The sequence below is a fragment of the Opisthorchis viverrini genome (genome assembly GCF_000715545.1).
Source record: "Opisthorchis viverrini unplaced genomic scaffold opera_v5_180, whole genome shotgun sequence".
In the NCBI taxonomy this organism is placed as follows: domain Eukaryota; kingdom Metazoa; phylum Platyhelminthes; class Trematoda; order Opisthorchiida; family Opisthorchiidae; genus Opisthorchis; species Opisthorchis viverrini.
This window is the reverse complement of record NW_008751837.1, coordinates 552483-574695: the sequence shown is the minus strand read 5'-3', so window position 1 is coordinate 574695 and position 22213 is coordinate 552483. Positions and strand designations below refer to the sequence as shown.

Genomic DNA, 22213 nt, shown 5'->3' with positions numbered 1-22213 from the left:
ATATATATATATATATATGTACTTACTTGCTTGATACCAAAAAACCTTTGGTGAATTGTCTAAACGCTTCCTCCCTTACAAGTATCACCAAGCATAACACGCTGTTAAATCATTTAAACGGCTATCATGAACCTCCATTTCTAGGATCACACAATTGCCACATTTTGATTCCACAAGGAATTTCGTGCATCTTAGTGAACGCGTTCTATGACCTCGTCATTGTATCGTGTGAGATCGACCCATTTATTCCTTTCGATCAAACTGACCAACTACTACTAATCTACGCCATGTTACTTCTTTGGCATGGTCGTGTGTAGGATGGTATCGGACCATGTACAATTTGTAGCTGTTCATGTCCATATACTTTTACAAATATTCGGTTTCGCTCTTAAGTAAAATAAAATGTTGATGTCAAAATGCCGCTGATGGATGGTCTCTGGATCTGGTCTCTCTTTCGGGTCGACTGTTTGATCTAAAAGACCAACGGTTTGCCTGGAGACCCCATTTGACAATCTACATAAGACTGTTCTAACTTACTTGGTGATACGTAATCTGATGACAAGGGATTAAGTGACTACAGCTGATATTGCAAGCACTGAGTGGTACTTGTACTTCACCATAGTGTTTCCTTTTGTTTCTTGCTAATAAAATCTGACTTTCAGTTTTTTGTCTTACTAAACAAACAACCTCATTTCATATAAACGCTTTAATGGTTCTGACCGTCACGAGTACATTCACCTTTCCACAAACCGAATCGGCATTTGATTGCCATAAGCTCTCAGTAGCGTTGTCCTCTATTCATATCCGGAATCGGAACTGCTCATATAAACGTTCCACGCTAGCCTGTAGTAGGCTGTTTAAAGTGAACACGCGTACAGTTGCTTTTACCTTGTAGATGTCACTTGTTCTGCATAAATTGTAGTGAATGAGCACAAAGACTGTTTGACCACTAAGGCGGTCTATCGCAATGCGGTACAGTATTCATCCTTGTCTCAAGATGGGTGACTGCTTATGAAACTTGTAACTACTTTTGTGAACGCTAAGGATTATTTACTGTCAGAGGGCAGTCTTTTTTATAATCCTTTGGTTAATCGTTACTCAACTTCCTTCCACAGAAAAGACGTGAACTTGGCATTCGCTTAGCAAAGCTCCCCGTCACTCCGTACACCGCTCCTGAATTGCTTCGTTTGACCTTGCTACACGAAACCACTGACTCTACGCAAAAGTCCCAACTAATTCGTCTGGAAAGTTCTGCTGACAACGAGAATGGGGACTCCCATGTTTCTACGGCAGTAAGTTTTGGTGTGCCATATAGTTATACACAAAATGTAAAACTTTCCATCATTTATGGCTGCAAGATACTAAACTTCGTCACAGTCTTCTATTGATTAGAACTCAGATTCTGAACTGAGTTACTAAACCTCCATTTTCAACCCCCTAATTGGAGCATTCTGAAAATTGGTGGCGGATTTAGGTTGGGTTCATAACAACCTTGCATACTTGTTTTGCTCTGGAGAAACCATCCTTTCGAAGAGACCACTTTTGTCTAAACTAGTGGAGATCGTCTCATCGATTAAGTTTCCTCAGTTAGACCAATTTGATCCGTCCCTGTATTGGGCGATTGCTATATTATCTTACATTTTTTGTCATCAGAATCCTTGCTATCTCATGTAGAGTTGGACCATCATTTTGAAACGCATTCTTATCGATAAGATTCTTATGGCTTATCCAGTTCGGGTTCTATCGAAAGTAGTAATGGCCCTTCAGAAAGCCGTCATTGCAGACACTTCATTAATTTTTTCGTCTGCCTCTGTGTTCATCAGCTGCTTAAAACTTCCTTTACAGGACTACTTTCATCAAGATAACCTTCACGCCCTCCTCCATAAACTCACCACATTCGATGTCTACCAGCTCTGTCCTGAAAGTCGTCTTGTTGTCCTGGAAACTGTAGTTCAGAGACTTTTTGATCTGGACTTGATTGATGATCATATTCTTGCCTGCCAACGCCGTGCTCTTCAGGCGCATAACAGAAAGATTAAATTTATGCGTGACCGAAATGTGCGAAAGAAAGAGGAAGATCATCAAAGGGACGGTAGTAGTGGGCGGAAAAAACACGAGGAATCCAAGACACCTTCGGCTGAGACTAAAGTTGAGCCAGGTACTCCTACAACTCCTGCAGATGGCGATGGAGCGGAAGGTGCTGATGGTACGTTATCAGTTGTTTCGTGAATAGCCTTTAGGGCACGCGTGTTCTGTTGTCGCACTTTACCAGTAGGCTATCAGTGAACGTACTTGGTGAAACGCCTGTCTCGTCTCGAATGTCCATCGTCCAAATTCAAATTTCCGTTCCTTGTAGATGATCTGGCTTCTATTGTGAAACGCCGTCGTATTCTTGCTGCGCGAGCTGCAGCAGAGCGGGAAGAGAAAGAAGCACAAGAACGTGAACGTCGGGCTGCGCAGACAAAGGTTGTTGCTGAAGAGCGACTCCTTGCCCAAGTATCGAAAGCCTATGAACTCTGCAAAGCTGAGGCACATCTGGCTCTTCGTTGTCAACCTATCGGTTTCGATCGGTATCATCGCCGGATCTGGTTTTTCCGCTGTGCTCCGGATCGCCTGTTCGTTGAGTCCGATTGGGCTAGCCCATACGTAAACTATTCAGTGCTTCAGCCACAAGGTTCGTGATTGCATTTGTTATGAGACCGAGTGCCGTTGTCCTGGATTGTCTAGCAACATTTTTGGTACTTTCTAAGCTTCCCTACATCCTAGAGGAATGTGTTTTATCGCGGAACAAACTTTTAACTAGGTTACTTTTTTCTTTTTAGGTCCAACCGATGATTACATTGACCTCACGAAAGACGAGCACACAGGTTCTCGTGATGTTGAAGAACGGGAGACGACTGTACCCGCACCAGCGCATCTAGTCACTCCTTATTCACCTGGTAGCATTTCCGTGGGTAGCAGCTGGAGCTCTTGGTCAATGTACGACAAACCGGAACAGCTGGACGAACTAGCCTCGGCGCTTCTTGAACGAGGAATTCGGGAAAGTCGTCTTAAGCGGCATCTTTTTACCGACAGTTTGTTAGATTCGATCAAATCACATTGGAAAAAGAAGATAACATCTGCCACTACTCATTCAGAATGTTCAGCTGTTGAAGCTACCGATTCGGTGACTGAAACTCCCAAAAGTTCTTCAGGCGAACAGTATGTTGTGGGTTTTAAATCCTGGGTTTCCACAACTTTCCGCGTTCCATACCTAAGAAGACTTTATCATTGGGGCCTTTGTCTCTTTGAGTTTTACCGTATTCATCTCCCAGTTTCTGAAGTCCCTTAATTTCAACCATGGGAGAGTAATTCTTACCGCACAGGAACTGCGTGTAAGGTCGACGGTTTTGAGACTGCAACTGGTTCTCCGTACAGTCCAATCGCATTCTGTTTTCAGCGCTCACGGAGTTCCGGGCTGTGTCGCGTGCAAGAGCCATTTTCGCCTCGCTTTTCTTGTACCGCAAGGTCTTACCACCGATTTACTGAATGATTCTGTTTATCATTGCTATGTATTATTTTTATTATTATTATTTCCTATTATTGATCCTACTCGCCTAACAGGCTGTGTTCAACGCAGTGAAATGGTGCAAAACGCCCGTTTTTTTGGAGCATGTGCTTCTCTTATCTGATTATCGACCGCATAGGCTTTACCCATTTTGATTAGGTTGACCTGGTGATCCAACGGACCATTCCGAAAAGCTAATTATACAAACCGTGCAGCCACAGCCCCAAGCTGTGGCTGGCTGTGGCGGATCACCCTGAGCTACTCCACTTTGCGTGCCTCGTTTTTATATTGGGAATGCACCAGAATATTGGTAGCTCAGGTGCGTCCATTTTAGCCGCTTCTCTCCATTTTACCACGTGATTCGGTTGTGTTTGACTCCTCAGTAATTGCTGTAAGCATGCTCATACGTCTACGCTGATCGATTTTCGTTGCTACCGGGCAAGGTGGATATGCCGAAACCTTGCTCTACAGACTGAAAAAAGCTGACGTATGCGCTCTGCAGCCTAGGGACTAGGGTTAGGGTGTCGCATACCGGATGTTAATGAAAGGGTTCTGCAACAAAAAATTGTTTTGCGGGAGCCTGTGGGCATCGGTGGTTGGAGGCGTTGTAATGGATGTCAAACTAATATTGTGTCGAATTCGAATTGAACTTGCATAGCGGCAGTACTCAGTTTTGCCATCAACGTGCACATTATTTAGGTCTGCACACCGTTCATACCAGATGAGGCCAAGTCTGAAGTAGTACGTTTAGATGAAATGATTTATTATCATCCTTGGGGAGGGACATACTGGTACGGTACCCCCCCCCCCCATCCCGTTTAATTCATGTTTTTGAAAGCCATATAATGACGAGATTATGTATTTTTGGTAACACCCACTGGGGCGAGTATGTTCCCGCCATCTACCGAGCTCCGTTGTCTGCGAAGTAGAAGTATAAAGTGGAATGTCTTATCCAATTCATTTGACTTTGCTTGCAAACGCTGAGTGATGATCTATTACGAAATCGGACTTCTCTGGAGCGACCGCTTTTGACCGGTCCCGTCGGTAGTTGCTGAATTTGTTTTATCTATTCAAGTGCATAATATCTTAAGCATTTCTCCAACTCCTCTCGTGATCAATAATCGTATGTTTGTTATTTCCCCGCGACAGCCAGGTCGCTGGGAATCGCTGCTCGACACTGTAGGCTTTATCACCTAATGGGAGCTGTTACAGTAGCTTTCTTTGACACTATTCGCGTGTTACTTTTTTCTCCAAAAAAGTTTCCCTACCTGAGATGGTTCCTCTCGGTTTTAATTTTCAGTATGGAAAAAGTTGTTGAACGAGTTTCTGGAAAGCGTTTTTTGGATGCTGGGGCGGCGCTTGCAGGTGCCTTACTGAAGGTAAGTTCATGCACTTTCTCAGTATACTGGGATCGGATTCATCATTCTGTTTGCCTCCAGCCGATTACATTTTACGGCCACGCGTCTTGAGGTGATGTTACCTTAGTCTAATAAGTTAGTTTTGGAGCAATCGGTTGACACCTGGCCACATTTTTGACCGTACAAACCTGTAGTGTGGACTTGCGCCTTCTTGATTTTGGAACTTAAGGTCCTGGTGTGTATTTTGTGTTAAACCTTATATTTATTTCACCTTAGTCGGACAACGGCAGACACCGTTATCACCGAAACTACAGGACCATATTCATTGCGTTATGCTGCTCAGGACTGCTGTCACAAACCCGGAATGCGGCCGAGTATCAGTTTTATCGGCTACCAGACCTCTTTAAACAGTACATTCCAGTAGCACCTGGAACTATAAGTCGACGTGTTAGAGGCGAACAAGAGGGGACCAGAAGAGTAGTACTCTATCGTTCACTACATTAATATGCTCCATATTCAAGTGGGACCGAAGATCTCCCATGGCGGGCTCGAGTGTGCATGCGGTGTTAGGCGTGTAATCCATTTTGTCGCTGCCATTTCCTACTCCCTCGTGGACTTATCGATTCGACAGTGTATCCGGATTCGGCTCGTTGACAGGTCCGAAAGCTGCATTTCTGGGACCCTGTGTGCTCTGTATCTGTCGTTACGACCAAATTCGAGAAGGGGGGCTGTAACAGGACACTCCGAATAGATATAACCAAGAATGATTACAAACACGTTGGACATTCTCTTACCTTCAGTTGGCAGTTCATTTAGCTCTTTTCGTCATTACCTCTGGTATTCCTCGAGTGATCAGTGTTGTTTTCATTTTTCTGCTACCGCTACTTTCTGAAATCAGTTGACTTACGTCCGTGTTGTCCTCACGCTCACTTTCAGTCAATGCTTGAGAAACCCTATTTGACTTTGTTTTTCACAATCCACTAGACTTTCAAAATGTACCAACAAAAGTCCGAACGAGCTTGGAATGATCGTCTGCTGTAATGAAATCACACTATTATTTCGACTGCATCATTATCTGAAACAGTTCAGCCTTGCTGTCCCAGAGTCCCCATCTCATGGTCATATGGGACGCTAGTATATTACAGAAGGCAGGTGCAATTAGGGAACTAGACAGATACCTTATTTAGTCACTCCGGTATAAGCAGGGAGTTTTCCGCCATAGATGTACATCAACAATATCCAAAAGACGACTATTGGGTTTCTCTTGTCAGCTAACTGAGTACCATTCATTGATGTCAGTTTTCGCTTATTCTGCATCAAACGACTTAACCTCGGCTTTTCTGGTAAGCCTGCATAATTCGGGGAGTATCCCTCAAGCCCAGATTACTTCTCGCTCACTTTCAGTTGTTGCGCTTCCCTGGTTTTACATGTCGAAACTAGTTTCAGGCTTCTCAGTCTAAATCTCAGTTCACCCTGTTCACCCTTCTGATGAGAAATCACAGTTCGTGTCTCGATATTTGTGCCGGTATCCCACCTTGTCGAAACTCGGCAGTTACATTTTCCCAATTGCCAATAGACGGTTAGGAAGGTTTCTTCTTTCACTAAACTCTAATTTTGTGCACCACTCGTGGTTCATGGACAGTTGACTCATGTTTCCATTCCTTTGTCATTTTCTAGAATATACTGGATACCGAAGTCCGCCTTCGCTCTGGTGGACTTGGTGGCGTGCCTGACTTCACTAGGTGGCAGGAAAACTTGGCTGACGTGCACGCATCATTCGGCTTGCCTCCAGAAACCTCACCAAAGAAAAACTTGCCACCCAAACCTATTGGGTCGCCACGGCAACCGGACCGTCTTGGGCTTGTCAACGCCCTGTTGGCCGTGGCAGACAATGTGATGCCGCGATTCCTGAATGTTCCCGATTTAACTGAGAAGACTACACGGAAGCGCAATAAGGACGGATTATCAGACACGGATAAGGCAAATGGTGGGAGAGACGCTATTGAAGAACCAGATGCCACTCAGTCCACCGAAGAAACGAGTGAGTCGGACTCAGATTCCTCCCAATCCTCATCCGCTACGGATCATCTGTTGAGGGACCCGGACTTGCACGCAACCCGAACACGCACGTGGTTAGCGGCCTGGCGTAACGAAGTAGTGAATGCACGAACCTTGGCCCGTCTGAATTTATTACATGTGAGTTGTACCCATTTCATTTCGCGAGTACACGACCTCACTCATGTGTCGTATGGTCCTGTCTGATGGAGGATTATCATGTCAGTCTTCATTAAAGTGTTGCCTTATTTCAAAGAATTCCAGTGTCCGTTAGAGATTGATGCAGCTTGGAGATTGAGGTGCGGTGTGCTGACCACAACTTCGAATCCACCAATGCCTCTCCGATCGTTTGTTTGCTTAAGCAACCCCGGCTTGTCACGGTCCGCGCTTTTCCTGTTCTTTTTGGACCGGTTGATTTACGAACACACTTCCAACTCTACTATTGAATCGGATTATTCAGACGGACTGACGAAGAGACCTTGTCTAGCGGTTTTCACAAAGGCCAAATTGATTCATTAGGTGACATTCTTCTGGAGCGTGTGCTCAAAAGTCCTATTCAACCGTTGTTCCGAGCTTTTCGACCTTCACTTTAATACTCATTTAATGATGTTTTGTGACACGTCTTGGTATGAAATTCTTAAATGTTATCATTATAATACCAATAATAATAATAATCGCTCAGTTGTAGCACCTTTCCGGTGCCTAGCTGCCATACCACCCGAAGTAAGCACGGGGGCTCAGATACTTCCAGGTTGCCCAAGCTTAGACAGGAGAAGTTGAGATGCATGACCGGGTTTGAACCACTGACCTTCCGGTCAGTAAATTCGCGCTCCTACCACTGGTCCTGAACCATGTGTGTTAGAGGACAGTATCTGCGAATGTGTATGTCAAATTGGGAAAGCTCGAGTGCCCATGACGTAGCCAGTAAAGAAACCTAGGTCTGGATACTTGTGATACCTGCGATGCTTGTTATGTGCCCTCAATTTTTGGTGGCTTGTTGATTAGTGTTAGGCAGACATCGAAAACGTCGTTAGTGCTAATTTCTAAAGCTTAACCAGGATCCATCAGTTTTCTGTTGACATGAGACCTGTACACTCTGCTCTTAGTGTTTGTAGTTGTTACAGCTGCATTGCCCGCACACACGGCGTAGGTTGTACCATCTTACCGTCTGTATTCAAATGTTCATTCATGACACCGTCACTGTTTGTTGGTTTCGTCCCAGACTGTAACATTGGATTTAAAAATTAGTTCCGCACTGGTTGCCTCCAAGTTGGATAACCACTTGTTGCACCGTAGATGCACAGAAAACATGTGAATGTAGTATTACCGTTTTGCTTGTTTCTTCGCTGGCGTGAGGTTTACCTGGTTTACTTTAAGTCCTCCTTACACACAATTAATGGTTGCTTTACGAGTGAAAGAGAATACAAATCTTGCAAACACCGGGACCACCTGCACCTAATCGAAAATTGTCCAACAGATTTCAAGGGTATGTGACGCCACTTCACTGGAAAACCCTGACGGCAGGGTAATCGATGGACACAATCAGGACAATTAAAGGTCATCGTTCGAGCCGTTGGACGAACCAATCACATCGCTCAAGCTTGAATATGTCTGGCTGTTCAGGCGTGATAATTCGGTTGTGTCCAACGTCCAGTGTACTCGCTTAACAGTAGAAACACGCTCACCTCACCTGTCAAATGTCCGGAATTCAAATGTCGAAAAGGCCAAGGATATGCACTGCATTCGAGCTTTAATAAGCGCGAAACTCGATCCAGTGCTCCTGTCCTTGGTGTAGACTCAACGGAATAATTGTGCCAGGATTAAAGGTGGACCGTTCAAACGAGAGTGTTGTGAATGCAATACTTTCCGCCTCACTGACGAACCGTTTGTCCTATCAGTGGAACCAACTGCGGATTTCATTAACTTGGTACCATTTTCATCACTGGACTATAGATTTACCATACTGATCCATACCTGACTCAACACTGAGTCAAACTCAGGCACCGATATATCGATCTATCTGCGCCACTCTGGTGCTGCACTTGTTGGTCACCAAAACTGAAAAACTCATAGCAACCCACTTCTTGTTTGCTCTTGTCTACCATCTGATTGATGTTCATTCAGCAATATCAACTCCTGTGTTGAAGTGCGGTTTTCTGTTACGGTGAATGAACAGAGTGAGTTAATCAAAGGTGTAGTTAAGGAGGCTTGATTGCGATTGGAGATGTTCCACCGGCCTGGAGTTACAACGAAGCCTCTACCGTGGTCACTTTCAACCGATCTCGTGTCGCCATTTTCTTTCTTGCAGATGGATCAAATTTACCCAGGCTTGCTCAGCCAATCGTGCTGTTAAAAAACAAAGGGATACGGGTGAAATACGTTTACAGTTAACCTTACGAGTTGGCGCAAAGTCACAACATCCTATGCGGCATCCATTCCTTCTTATCGTCTGTTTTTACATAGTCCATCAGCAGTCGCCGTAGAGGAATCTTATTGTTTTGGTATCCTACACTCGTCTTTATTTTTAGTTCTGCCGTTTGTGAAATAGGGCTCCTCCTAAGTTTGTATATTTTCTGTCACGTGAAAATTGTCTTGCTTGGTTGCCTGATTGCTTTCGCATAATCCTTGAATCGGTTGTCTTCTTTGACTTTGTCCGGTAGGCCTGTTTGGACGCGTGTATACGGTGGGAAAAGTCCGTGGAGGATGCCCGGTGCCGCATCTGTCGCCACAAAAGCGATGATGATAACTTATTACTGTGTGACGGTTGTAACCGCGCGTTCCACCTCTACTGCTTGCGTCCCCCATTACGCCGTGTCCCCGCTGGTGATTGGTACTGTCCATCTTGTCGACCAGCGTCGCGAGACTTGGAACGCCGCCGTCGTGAGGCCAGACTTGCTCGGTCTGAACGTCGGCGCCGACGGCAAGACGTTGCCTCCTCAGAGGATGAAGACTCTGTCGTCCCTGAACGCGAATCTGCTGGTAAGTATGTTGGTTTAATGCTTTTGTATTTGATCTCTAACGACAACCCCGTAATGCAAACTACAGTATCTCCCTCGCTCCTCACTGTTATCCCTTGATCTTTGGCTATTACATCCTGAATGGTTAGGACTCATTAACGAGAGAAAAGCCTCCAAAGCTGTTTCCTCGCACACGAAAAACTCCTATGGCATCTCCCGTCGCAGGAGCATCGCCGAACCACTGGGTCTGGACATAAGTTAGAAGGCTGCGCATCATCCGAGCTCGGGATCTCCCATTAGTTAAGGCGCGAAATTACCAACCGGACGGTCCGTAACGATTTTTGTACGATAATTCCCCAAAATGCGTTTACCATTAGACCAGTTGAGGTTACGCACTGTCTTGGAAGGGTGAGGCTTCTAACTCCGCAATTACATGTTTCTCGATACTGCTTTACTTGATGGAGGAAGAAGAACCAAGATAGGGTGATTCCGTTGATCTACGGGAGACAAAAAATCTAGCGATTTTTGTTGTAATGGTTTAGCTACCCGTATTCGATACTTTTCTCGGAGGATATGCATCTCAGGAATGGCATCCGGCGAATGAATAGGTGAAGGCTGTCGAACATCTTCGGCGCAAGATCGCTTGGTCCGATATCACTTCTGATGCATATTTTTCCACTCTCTGGTTCTGTTGGTGATTTTCTTTCTCCATTCTTACAGTGTAACCAGCGCTATGTCTGCCGTATAGGAATTTGTTAGGATGTACTCTTGAGATACTTCATATAACCGGTATACTTGTTCACTTCCACTTTCTTTTGGAGATTTCCCAGGAGCATTCCCTTCTCTTACTTGTCAACTGTATCGCCATGTGAGATGCCGCACATGGAGAGGGATATGCTCAAGGTGCTCACTGAGGCGTTCGACCGCTGGGTCGGACAGCGATTCCTGTGGCCAGCTGCTGCCACTCAGTCTGTTCCTGATACTGCCCAAGGTTATATGAAGCAGGTTGCAGTAAAGTGGGATCGCACACAGCATGCTCAAGTGGAAGCGCCACATTCCGTATAGGTCCAGCGAACACGCCTGGAGTATGGAAAAGTTTCGTGTGATTTTATTTGACTCATTCGTTGGGTATGACTACTCAGTGTTGCCGTCAAGTGAGAACGTCATCCAAAAATTGTGGTCATACTGATTCTAGCGAACCCGTCAGTTAGTTACGATTGTATGACTGCACACCTACCCCAACGTCCCTCATAACCGTCCCATAAAAGGAGCGTCCGGTTCGCTGACTGGTCTCTCTCATCCTTGTATGTTTCAGCTCGTGACAAGGTCGGGCCCAAGCATGACACAACCTGTCTCGTCTGTGCGGAGGCGACGTCCTCATCCGAGTTGGTCCACTGTACCAATTGCCCCAATGCCTTCCACTTGTCCTGCCACAACCCACCACTGCGTCATCCACCTCGGGGTGATGTGTGGTTGTGTACCAGTTGTCGAACGTCCGGGCGCAAAAACAACTTTTTCGGTCCGAAGTACTTGCCGAGGAACAAACGTCGTACTCAGTACGTTTGGTTGCACTTTCATGCACATGTTTCATTCTATTGGTGTATTCTTTTGATCTTTTTCCTGTCCTTTGCAGTGCTCGTATCAGGACTGTCTCAATTGAAAAATAGCACTCGCTTGCACAATTTCACCCAAAATAAATGCATTTGTAGCTTTTTCCTCTCTCTCCAACTCAGATACCTAGCCTCCTGTGGACTTCCGAGATCAACTATCGAGGCTTCCGGTGATGATGATATTGCAGTTCATCCAAGTACTCGGATAAGTCGTTCTTCCTCATCTCGAAAACTAACCTCAACCTGGCGTGATCAAGAAACAACTGAGGCGGACGAGTCTGATACGGAGCAAGATACGGAAACGCCTGGAAGACTAAGGCGTTCCAAGCGATCTACATCTGTACCAAAGAGGTCCTCCGGTGCGCGTTCCATACGCCAAACTAAACGTCGACGGTTAGACTCTTCAGCTAGCTCCGAGGCCTCATCAGCATCGTCTTCAGAGTCAGAGCCGCGCGTTGAGTCCACTAGAAAAAGCAAAGTGGATGTGCGTACATGTGTTACACGCATTCTAAATGCAATCTACCGACATAAATGTGCTTGGCCTTTCCGGGAGCCGGTAGACAGAGAAGAGGTAAGTTGGCTATCAGTTCGTTCCGGCAGCTCGAGTTCAGTCTGAAAGAAGTAAACATCTTTTTTTCTTGCCTTTATACTGATCTCCATGAAATCGACATACGGAGCTCAACAGGCGTGAATGCATGCAGTCTCATTGGCGCGGTGAGGGTTTTCTAGGTCGCTGCGTCGGCTAGTATTCTTCAGCGTCTTGAGTTTTTGCCCAGCATGGGTAAGCCCATGTAGTTAGATTATATGGTTATCTCGTATCAGCCGCTCTCACCGGTGCAGTAAAACTCATCACTCGTACTTCACCATCCCAAACCTGTTAATGTCACCAATCTTTTCAGTCTGTCCAAAAACAGCGTCTTGCAATGTGCATGACCGACGAATAAACAAGTCACATTTGTACCACGTGCTCTCTGTTACGTTCGGTTTCTTTGTGCAACGATCAATCCGGTCATGTTTAGGACTTGCCATGTTGATGAACCTATGCCTGTCCGAACTTGCGAAAAAATCCGTTTGGACACAATGCAATGCAAGCTGCTGTGAGCACACGGATGTGTGTGTACACAGTACAACTGTATGACCGATGACACACGTATACTCGGTTGTTTTCCTACTGTTGTATGACCCTGTGTTCGATGTTTTGACTTTAAAATGGCCATTTTTGACGTTCCTTTTGCTCACAATAGCGGTGCAGAGTATCGATAAATCGTTGTTCATCTTTCTCCCCCCCCCTCTCTCTCTTCTATCGCCAGGTTCCTGACTATTATGAGATCATCACCGACCCAATTGACTTGGGTATGGTCAGGGCTTGGATTTCCGATGGCCGATATGACGCTGCTGACCCGAAAGAAGGTCTACGCAACTTTGCCTGTGATTTGGGGACGATGTTTTATAATGCCGAACTGTACAATGCTGCGGACTCTGATGTCTGGATAGCTGGCAGTCAGCTGGAACAGTTTGTAAAGAACCAATTCTCACAGCTCAATATGGGTAAGTGTTCAAGACTGGTTATCTAAGTGACAAGACTGCACTTAACACCTTCGTATCTCGCCATCTGGATTGAACTTACCTGCTTCATGTGAGCACAGTAGATTATCACGACGATGTTCCGTTTCTTCATTCCAACATTGGTTTTATGTACAGATGCCTTGTTTTGTCCATGTTACTTCGGAAGAGAGCTCACCTTAGGTACAGGTATATATCACTGACCCGTTCGTCTCAACTTTCCGAATACATGCTTACGGTGCTGTGTCCTCCCGTACTCCGTTCACTTATCCTGATCACCTCATCCACAATCACCCATCGTGACGAGCTGTATGGCACGAACAGTGAACTCCACAAACTTTCAGTCACTGAACAATCTTTGGTGCGCATGTTGTAAGCCTAGATAATTCCTCCACTGTATAGCGAGAAAAATGTTGGCTATCTCATCTCCGAACTGTACTTTGCTTTACTTTACTTGGTTTGAATTTTGATGACTGTGACATCCACCTTACACGGTATAGTTATTACTGACGTGATTTGGCAGCGGTGTCTCCTGGGCAGCAACACCTAATTGGTCCGCACAGCAGAGCGAATAGAACCATGTGTGATCAACCTTAATACCAGTGTAATATCTCTGACTTCGGTGTTGAGTGAAACATGATCCTGACACAACAGAACACTTAGGATAACCCGGTCAACGCGACACTGTTAAATAGGACATTGTGAAACAAACTAGCCTCGACTCTTCAGACTTTTGCGGTCAACTGCACACTAAATAACGAGGGGGAATCTGCCGGAACAAAGGGCAGATGATACACGTCCCATTGAGGTGGAAACGGCTGACGGTCCCAATCGAAAAGAGACTTGTGGTTGGTTAGTGAATAGGGTCGACACAGGCAGAGTTAAAAAGAAAGAGCCTATCTCATTGGCACACTGGAGTCCCATTCCCAGAGCAAAGCTTTAACTGCTCAGTCGACTTCGTTATAACAGCACTTTTCTCATCAGTATGGATGGTGCCGTTATAATGAGTTCTTTAAATCTGAAGTGTGACGTTTCAAATGAATTGGAATGAAATGAGAGTCAAATCGGATGCAACGACATTATGAAACCAAGTTGGAGGGCATAGATGTACCAGAAGAATACTGGGACAGTACTACTGGCAACTCGAGTGGAATTCAACCGATTAGTAGAAATATCTCAACACTGTCCCAAGGCTTTCGTGGACGTTCCCTATCTTCTGTTTCTGCCTCCTAGTATGTTGACGCTGGTCACCCGGTTAACATATGATGGATGTCACCTAAAGCGATTTCGCTTTACTGCATCACTGTTAGATCATGTCAGTCAATGGAGTGCTGTGAAGGGCATGTAAAACTTCCAACGGTAACCCTACCAGAAGTCGAATGTGACGTGAACAACGCAGCGTAGTCATGGACTTAGAAGGATAACGCATGCAATGGTAAGCTTCACCTGGCCACAACATGACCCGCTTCCATGTCACCGAAGTGGTAGTTCACTATCAAGGTGTTAGGAGCCTCAATACCGCACTTGACCAGTAACGAAGTGTCCCAACGACAGGTCGAAAGCAGCATTGAAGGGCGACACATTTCATATCCACGTGGAATGGGATTTTCTGTCTTGCGTTTATTTGGATGCGGTGCTCTCGCTCCTCCAAATGCGAGAAGTGTTATATCTGCTGATTCGCCGGCCTGTGGTATCTGCTGCTGACCCGCTCCAGCCTAGTGTCGGAGAGAAAAAGACTGACGGAAGGGAACACAATAGCTATATTCCAACAAAGTGGTTGCGAGAGCGCGAGTGCGAAAAGTACAACGGCCTCAAGCTTTTTATTGGAAGGACACTGTCTGAACTTGGTCCAATGCTGACGCACGCGGTCTGGCTTTAGTACGAGGCAGCGACGTGCTGCATACTGCGGAGGCGTTGTCTGTCCTTGATCAACGCTGACTCGCGCTGTCTGGGTTTGATGCAAGGCTGTGACGCGCTGCATATTGAGGGGGCGTTGTCTGTCTGGTCAACACCCAGCGGAGCTGAGAGTCTCCGTAGGTTCCGGGCTCAGTGGTTGCTTTCAGGAAGCTGACCTTCCTGATAAGAAGCTACTTAACTAAAGTACGTTTCATCGCCTCAAGAATTTGATGCACAAAACGGTGATACGTTTTTGGTTGATGTTCAATGCGGCGAATTCTTCGCACCTTATATGGCGTTCACCGACGTTGAGATGGTCTCGTTTCTGTGTGAATGGGCAACGAATTTTCGCATTTGAATTCAACTCTGATGTAGGATAAGTTTGCTAGTTTTTGCTGTTACTGTTCAAATTCGCAATAGACCAATCGATGTAACTGAGAATGGAAAGCCGTTCCGGTATTCATCTCAGTCGCTGTATCGGCAATGAATTTAGGGTTCGATGGTGATCTTGTCGGGTGAGGAAAGAACACCAGAACTTTTTAACCACCGTACTAACTATACAGCATTGCTTCGAAAAAGCATTAAGTTAAAATCCTCCATGGGCACAAGTGTACAGGTTCAACTTTTCCACAGTAGATAAAACCGTCGCATAGTTGGAACCTTATCGCGCGGTGACGGTTTGTGCACCTCAGTAATCCAGTGGGTTATGCCCGGAAGTTTGTATATGATACTCGGAGAACCTTTCATTGCAATTTGTCAGTGAGTAGAAACCTAACTAACCAGGTCTCCTGTTCTTCTAATTTTGGGGTTTGAATGTGGACGGTAGCTTCACAGTAGGGCTGCTAAGAACCTACTCGTTCTTTGCCCCGTTGCCAATGATCTTTCCATAGGTCGTTCCTCAACGACTTATGATGCCGCTCGTTTCTCATTGCGTCTAGTCGCAACAGCCATAGACACTTCAACATTGTTTGTCATTCGCACTTCCTGGCATTCTCGGTGGGATAAGTCGGGTAATAGACGATTCCCATTCGTGCGCTGGACTCTATCTGTCTGAAACGAAGACCCAAGTTCCAAGATGGGTTTTTAGACTGACTTCCCTGTCGGTTTCTTCTTACCTCTGGTCGCGCACTAATGGTGATCCAAAGGCCGCTGCGGTTCATCACGTCCGGGTTGGCATTCCTCTAAGCCACCGAGCTGATGGTTCCTTACTTTATTGAACATTCTTTCATGTTCTCCTGTATGCGGTTCATTTGGCAACCTCCGTGGAAATATCCCATGAATTCGTTCACGATCACTCTTTTTTCCCTGTAACTGCTTAAGCCCTAACAGACTAGCTGTGACATTATCAGAGACAGCGTTGAGTACTTTGTTACAGCGAGCTGAAATTTGGGATGTTTCGATTGCGAGAGACATGAGTGTGTATGGAGGCTTGACTTTACCTAATCTTGCTTGCATGGTGGTATTGGACTGGAATCGGGACGCACGAACGCCTGTCATGGTTATGGGCCAATCACAGCCTATTTCTGCGTATCACTAACTGATTAAGCAAACAGAACCGCAGGCCATATGAAACCCTGCACACGTTAGTCGACCCCAAACGCAAATAAACCACATCAGTGTGTGCACAGATGATGTTCTCTCAGTTGGTGACCAGACGCGCCCTCCAGTCGATTTTTAAATTCGGCGGACAGACCAACAGCCACTTCATCAACTACTAACTTTCTCAGGTCTTTGAGTATCGATGTCTGGGAACCATAGTTGGAATCAGATGGAAGCAATTACTCCACAGCGAAATGGTCAGGAGGCAGTTTTTTGGTTATTATATTGTATTGTACCAAAGACTGCAATGGCTTGGTAACCTATTACGGATGCCAAATTATCGTCTATCGAGAAAAGCGTACCTAGTCGGGAGAGAGGGAAACCTAGAGATGGACAGAATTTGTTAGGGTAAGAGAGAATCAAGTCTTACAAAAAGTTCTGATGTCGGCGCTACCTGCCTTCCAGAGTACAACCCACGTGACCCTCTCTGTACCTGGCTGGACACAGTGACACGGCTACTCGATATCGCTGCCGTTCATGCTGTCAGTTCCTATCTAGATTGTCCAACTGAACTAAATCGCGAAGATCATCAGGAGTGGAGTGGCCCTTAAAAAAGTTTAATTCTGCAACCTGTAAAAATTACCCTGATGGAGCTAGTCGGATAAGTAAAGACCAGTCGGTTGGTTGAAAGACAGTTGGAGAGAGAAGTAACAAGCTCTGGTGAACATCCATCGTTATAGTAGCGACGAAATATAAATGAAGCTCCTACGTTCTGATGGTGGAAAGTTATTGCTGAATGGAAACAGGAAAGGGTCAGGTAAGAAGCCCTCAAACATGGGGCCGTACTCCAGGGTAGGTAGAACTTAGGACTAAAAAAGAACTTGAGCTAAGATGAAATATTCGCACGCCAGAAATAGAAAATCAACATTCTAAATGCTCGGTCATGATCCCTTTGACATGCATCAATAAGGATAAGTCAACAGAAAATCAAAAATCAATAGGAGAGAACAAAAAGGAGTGGTGGTGACTTCGGTGAACACGTTTCTAGTGGAAGTGTAATGATGAAGGGGGAGGGACCCATGGAGGGGGACTTGGAATGGTGGAACGTTGGTGCATGGGACTGCTGGTATTCAAAGCAGTAATGGCTTGTCCACTTTGAATCCGAATGAAGCACTTGGGGTGCAACGATTAAGTATGATACGGGACAGCCTAATGTGCAAATATCTGAGTAGGTGAGGTGACGGACAGTGGTAGAGCGTTCCCACAAGGGAGGAATGGGTTTGGAGTACAAATCCTTGGACAACTCCAATACTGATGTTTCGGGTCTCGGAGTCAACGCCGTCCATTCGTCCGGGTGCGGTCCGTAGATAAGAGATTTGCATGGATGTCCGAATCCCACATCTGGTCACACTTTCGATACATTGAGACGAACACATTCGTTTCGTCAACTAAGTCAAGATAGGAAAATCAAACGCGTACTATTTATCATTCATGGAACGGTGACATATGAACCCATTTCGTTTGTTACTCAAAAGTTTATTGTTCTCATGATCGCAGTGGTTAAAGTCGATTCAAGAGCTTTTGGATCCGAGCAGAAGGCACTTTTGGATGTGCGATGGATCATGGGATTCTCCCGGTTTGAATAGACAACACCAGTTTATGAACCTAGGAGAAAAAAGATGGAACAAAATGGGATGTTTGCCATCTGTACAACGTGCTCCGAACATATCGGGCTCTCGTGTTAAGAATCAGCAAGGCTAGACAAACCCAAAATTTCGAGGAAGGATGAGCGATATGCAGAGGAAAATACTGGACAGAAATATGTACGTTTTCCAACAGGGGAGATCTCCAATTGTGTGACGTATTGGATAAAGCGAGGAGAAACAGGCCGTGGCTGATTGTGTTAGTTAAACTCTAAAAGCATGGATTTCTTGGTGCACTAGGACTGGCCGCTTTGTTCGCCGTGTATCACGTTTGGCTGTAACTTCAGCGTGCCTGACTTCAGTATAAAAAAACTTAGACTCTTCGAAGTTTGCTTTCAAGCCCCGAAAGCCGGTCTACTTAGCTGCCTATAATGAAACAAGCAGGACAACAAGCGGCTCATACGTTGGATTTTCTCTGCATTGATGCTTACCATCTGTCAGGTGCAGCAGGTACTCCAACCGCGGAAAACACCACCATCAACCGCTGTGTCTCCGCCATGTGATACGCTTGCCGAAACACCGTCTATCGAGACGAGTGTTATCCCCTGTGCCTCCTTCAGAATGGCGGAAACCGCGAGTTGGATAACGCATGACTTGGCAGAAGGGGGTAAAAGATTACACAGAGTTTGGCTGTTGTTGGTGCGATGCGCCTTCCAGGATTATGTCCCCTTAACCTCTACCGCGCAAGAAATGGTGGCTGATCGATGTCATTGGCGTTCGTGTAATCAGTTTCTTTCCAGATTGTCTGACTGATCGCTTGCATGTGCAGACTGCTTGCGATGGGCCAGCACCAAGTCCCCTCCCTCGCCCACTCTTCTCTTCCAAGGCTTTAAGTACTATTGGATCAACTGTGTGCTTATACGTTGCAGACTGAACCCGTATGAGAAAGTGGAACGAGATATTCACTTAGTTTCAATTTAATGAGTTTCGTACCGGCATCACACTGTAGTGTCAAACCAGATAAGGTTTCTGCAAGCCGGACGGTGGTACCTCACGGATGATAGCGTGAACCATCTACCACGTTTCCTTGCCAAAACACTATTTTTAAGAATGCTAGAAAGCTTTCGACAACTCATTATAGGTTTGTTCCGTTTTGGTGCTCATCAGGCTTGGCGTAGTCTCCGAGTTTCCCTCAACCTTTGTGTTTGCTTGAACACCATTTTATAGGTAGGCGGCGAAATGCGCTCATTTGCTGTTACTTTGGTGTTAACGAGGGGCTCTTCTGGAACTGTTGTCTGTGGCATTTTTGAATCGGGTGAGCTGCACAAGGGCCGCCTCATGTCTCAGTTAACATGACTTCTGAGGCATCGAAGTATATTTTGTGTCGAGCAAATATAACACAGCTTGTCCCCCTGGTGTTTTTGTGACAGGTGCGCTACATCCACAAAAATGAGGGGAGTTCGCGCAAGTAGATTCTAGGTGCTTTTTGAATAAACAGCTTTTGAGAGCCGATGCTATCTCAAGCACTCTTCCCAACCACAATACTTGTCACCTAGTTATGATTAAGCTTACAAATCCATATGAAAAGTTGTAGAAAAAACAATTTCACTACGAGGACTGCATACCGTGGCGATCTCGTTCATGCGACACTACGTTCAAGTCTTTTCGGGTACATAATCCTGGCCTAGCACGTTTGCTAATCAAAGCCTCTAGAAATGTCATCAAACGAAGCCTTTCACATGTTTCGTATCTGCTGACCAGGATTGTATCTGGTAGGGGAAAAAGCTGGATTCCGGCCAAACGTAAGATTACTCTGAATGCCCTGGTTCAGTTTATTTGTAATGTAGTTAAGGACATGTTTATTGACGTGCTTTTCGAATTTTAGTTGAATTCACTACAGCATTAGGTGATTTGGTAAATATAAGTTATTATTGACGGCACTTTTATGGGTGTTTTGACCAGGGCAAAGACGTTTTTCGGATTTTCTGTCGCGTTGTAGGTTCGTTCGAGCGCTTTGTTTACGAATATTTTTATTCACTTCTCTTTTCCCATCTTGGCGATGCACTCTGAAAATAAGCGCTTCTGGTCCTTAAAGGTTAACAGTTTTGTTTAGAAATTACCGTGAAACCATAGCGACAAACTGCATCCCAGGACAGTCCCTTTTACTCGCAGTGTGTCCGTACTTATGCATGCTTGTTTCAGCCAAATAGGAACTGTCTGGTCCACACCGCACCCACATCTACATCTACACCAACTTTCCTTCCATTTGCGTTTCAGGCATTTCCTACCATCGCGAAGCTCTCGGTTCCTAACCTTCTCAGGAATACTACATAGACACGAATGCAGTGCAAATCCCTTCGGCCGGTGCAAGACTAAAACGATAACTCTCTTGTCCGGTACACCTGCGTGTTTCTCCATCTCTGTGTATCTATTCCGAGTACCAGTACCATCGTTTTCACGACCCTTTTCCGATCTCCCTCGGGCAGATTGCATTTACTGTTGACCGGCCGTGTGGGTCTTTTTGTGGCCCCTTGCTGCTCCACCACTCTTCCGCGATGTCCTCTCCTTATCCTTGTCATTCCCGCATTCTTAGCAAGCGCAGCTTTCAGACTGCACTTTGGATTACCCTCCTGTCTTGTCACCGTACATGCTGTACTCAACCATCAGTCCTCCGATAGTGACCACCTACTTGCATTGTCCATCCCTTCACATCCATTCACTTTTTATATACCGTTCTCACACGTCAACAACTCGTAATTTTCATTTAAAACATGAGTCGTTTGGTAAAACCACATCTTCCTCTTAGTACTATTTCCACAGCTGTGTCCATTGCTGTAATTTTCTGTCTATCTGTTCCTGTTACGCCTGTTCACTATGTTTTCCCAAACAAAACACTTCTCGTCAGATAGCAAGCATCTCCCATCTGTTTGCTCTGAATTCGAATAACTCAACACGCGATTGTGAGATCTAACGTGACCTTTTCTTGTCTCACTATGGGATGATTAACCTGGGGATGTAAATGGTGCACTCGCACCGTGAATCCCCAAGAGGGGATAATCTTAGTATAAGGTACAACGTTGGCACGCTCGTCTTTCCACCGAAACTTTTTACGCTACATCATCAACCTCTCGAGAATCGAAGAGGAGACAGTTCTCTAGACAGCTGATTCTTTCATCACAATGAACTGCCTTATTTCACCGACGTGGATTCATAACCTGATTGTCTACCTAAGCACCGATAATACACTATCCCTCCATATCATGGGACTGGACTCGGTTTGGTCCGCGATTTAGCTTGGTAAATACGCATAGTTCCGTAGGCTGAAAAATGCCACAGTTAAAGTGCTTGTTGAAACTGGAGCATGAAACGAAATTACGCTTGCTGAGTTTTCCGACAGTACGAGGAAGTTTAGAAATCTCACTGGAGATCTCATCCTGTAAATGAAATCACCCCGTGCCGAGGAGCACGTCCTTGTTGGTAGTCAGCAATATGCGTCTCATGAATCTCCGGAGGGATTTGAACTCACGGGCTTGTCCTTGGGGCTAAGCGTTCGTTCTGCCTTGAGGGGCTGATCAGTGGTATGATTAAGTCGCATTCAGTCAACACGTCATGGGAATTCCGTCATTCAAGGTCAAATGATGGTAGGTCCCGTCTGAATATGGGTTTATCACTCTTTCGTTGCAGAATAGTTTAATCCTCAAATGCTAGCCGGAAGGTCACTGCTTTGAATCGTCCCAGAAATTCGTGCAGTTGTGCACTGCCTCAGTTTTTAGCTCAGAGTGACTTACTGGACGAACCCGTCTGAAGGTTTATCACTCTTTCGTTGCAGAATAGTTTAATCCTCAAATGCTAGCCGGAAGGTCACTGCTTTGAATCGTCCCAGAAAGAAATTCAGTTGTGCACTGCCTCAGTTTTTAGCTCAGAGTGACTTACTGGACGAAATCTCAGAAAACATTTCTGTTTGTCTGATCCTAGCCGACTGTTGAGTTCAGGCGAAACAGCGGACGCTCTTCAAATGCATCGGAAGTAAAGTGCATATGTTTCA

The 22213-nt window shown here is 45.5% G+C and overlaps 2 protein-coding genes across 2 annotated transcripts in view; one reads left to right on the top strand and one right to left on the bottom strand.

The window, feature by feature from the left end:
• T265_07681 (hypothetical protein) overlaps nucleotides 1-2025 on the bottom strand; it is a gene marked incomplete at both ends in the record, with an annotated part of 21216 nt that extends 19191 nt beyond the window's left edge. The window contains one exon of the mRNA XM_009173260.1: nucleotides 1893-2025. Coding sequence (XP_009171524.1) covers nucleotides 1893-2025 — 133 coding nt within the window. The remainder of the gene's footprint in view (nucleotides 1-1892) is intronic.
• The window catches only part of T265_14353 (hypothetical protein), a gene marked incomplete at both ends in the record, with an annotated part of 29522 nt that extends 8381 nt beyond the window's left edge, over nucleotides 1-21141 (top strand). Inside the window, 11 exons of the mRNA XM_009173275.1 lie at nucleotides 1116-1292; nucleotides 1846-2206; nucleotides 2357-2674; nucleotides 2823-3201; nucleotides 4848-4926; nucleotides 6583-7101; nucleotides 9621-9939; nucleotides 11233-11473; nucleotides 11651-12098; nucleotides 12838-13075; nucleotides 20446-21141. Coding sequence (XP_009171539.1) covers nucleotides 1116-1292; nucleotides 1846-2206; nucleotides 2357-2674; nucleotides 2823-3201; nucleotides 4848-4926; nucleotides 6583-7101; nucleotides 9621-9939; nucleotides 11233-11473; nucleotides 11651-12098; nucleotides 12838-13075; nucleotides 20446-20480 — 3114 coding nt within the window. The remainder of the gene's footprint in view (nucleotides 1-1115; nucleotides 1293-1845; nucleotides 2207-2356; nucleotides 2675-2822; nucleotides 3202-4847; nucleotides 4927-6582; nucleotides 7102-9620; nucleotides 9940-11232; nucleotides 11474-11650; nucleotides 12099-12837; nucleotides 13076-20445) is intronic.
• Between the last annotated feature and the right edge of the window lie 1072 nt (nucleotides 21142-22213).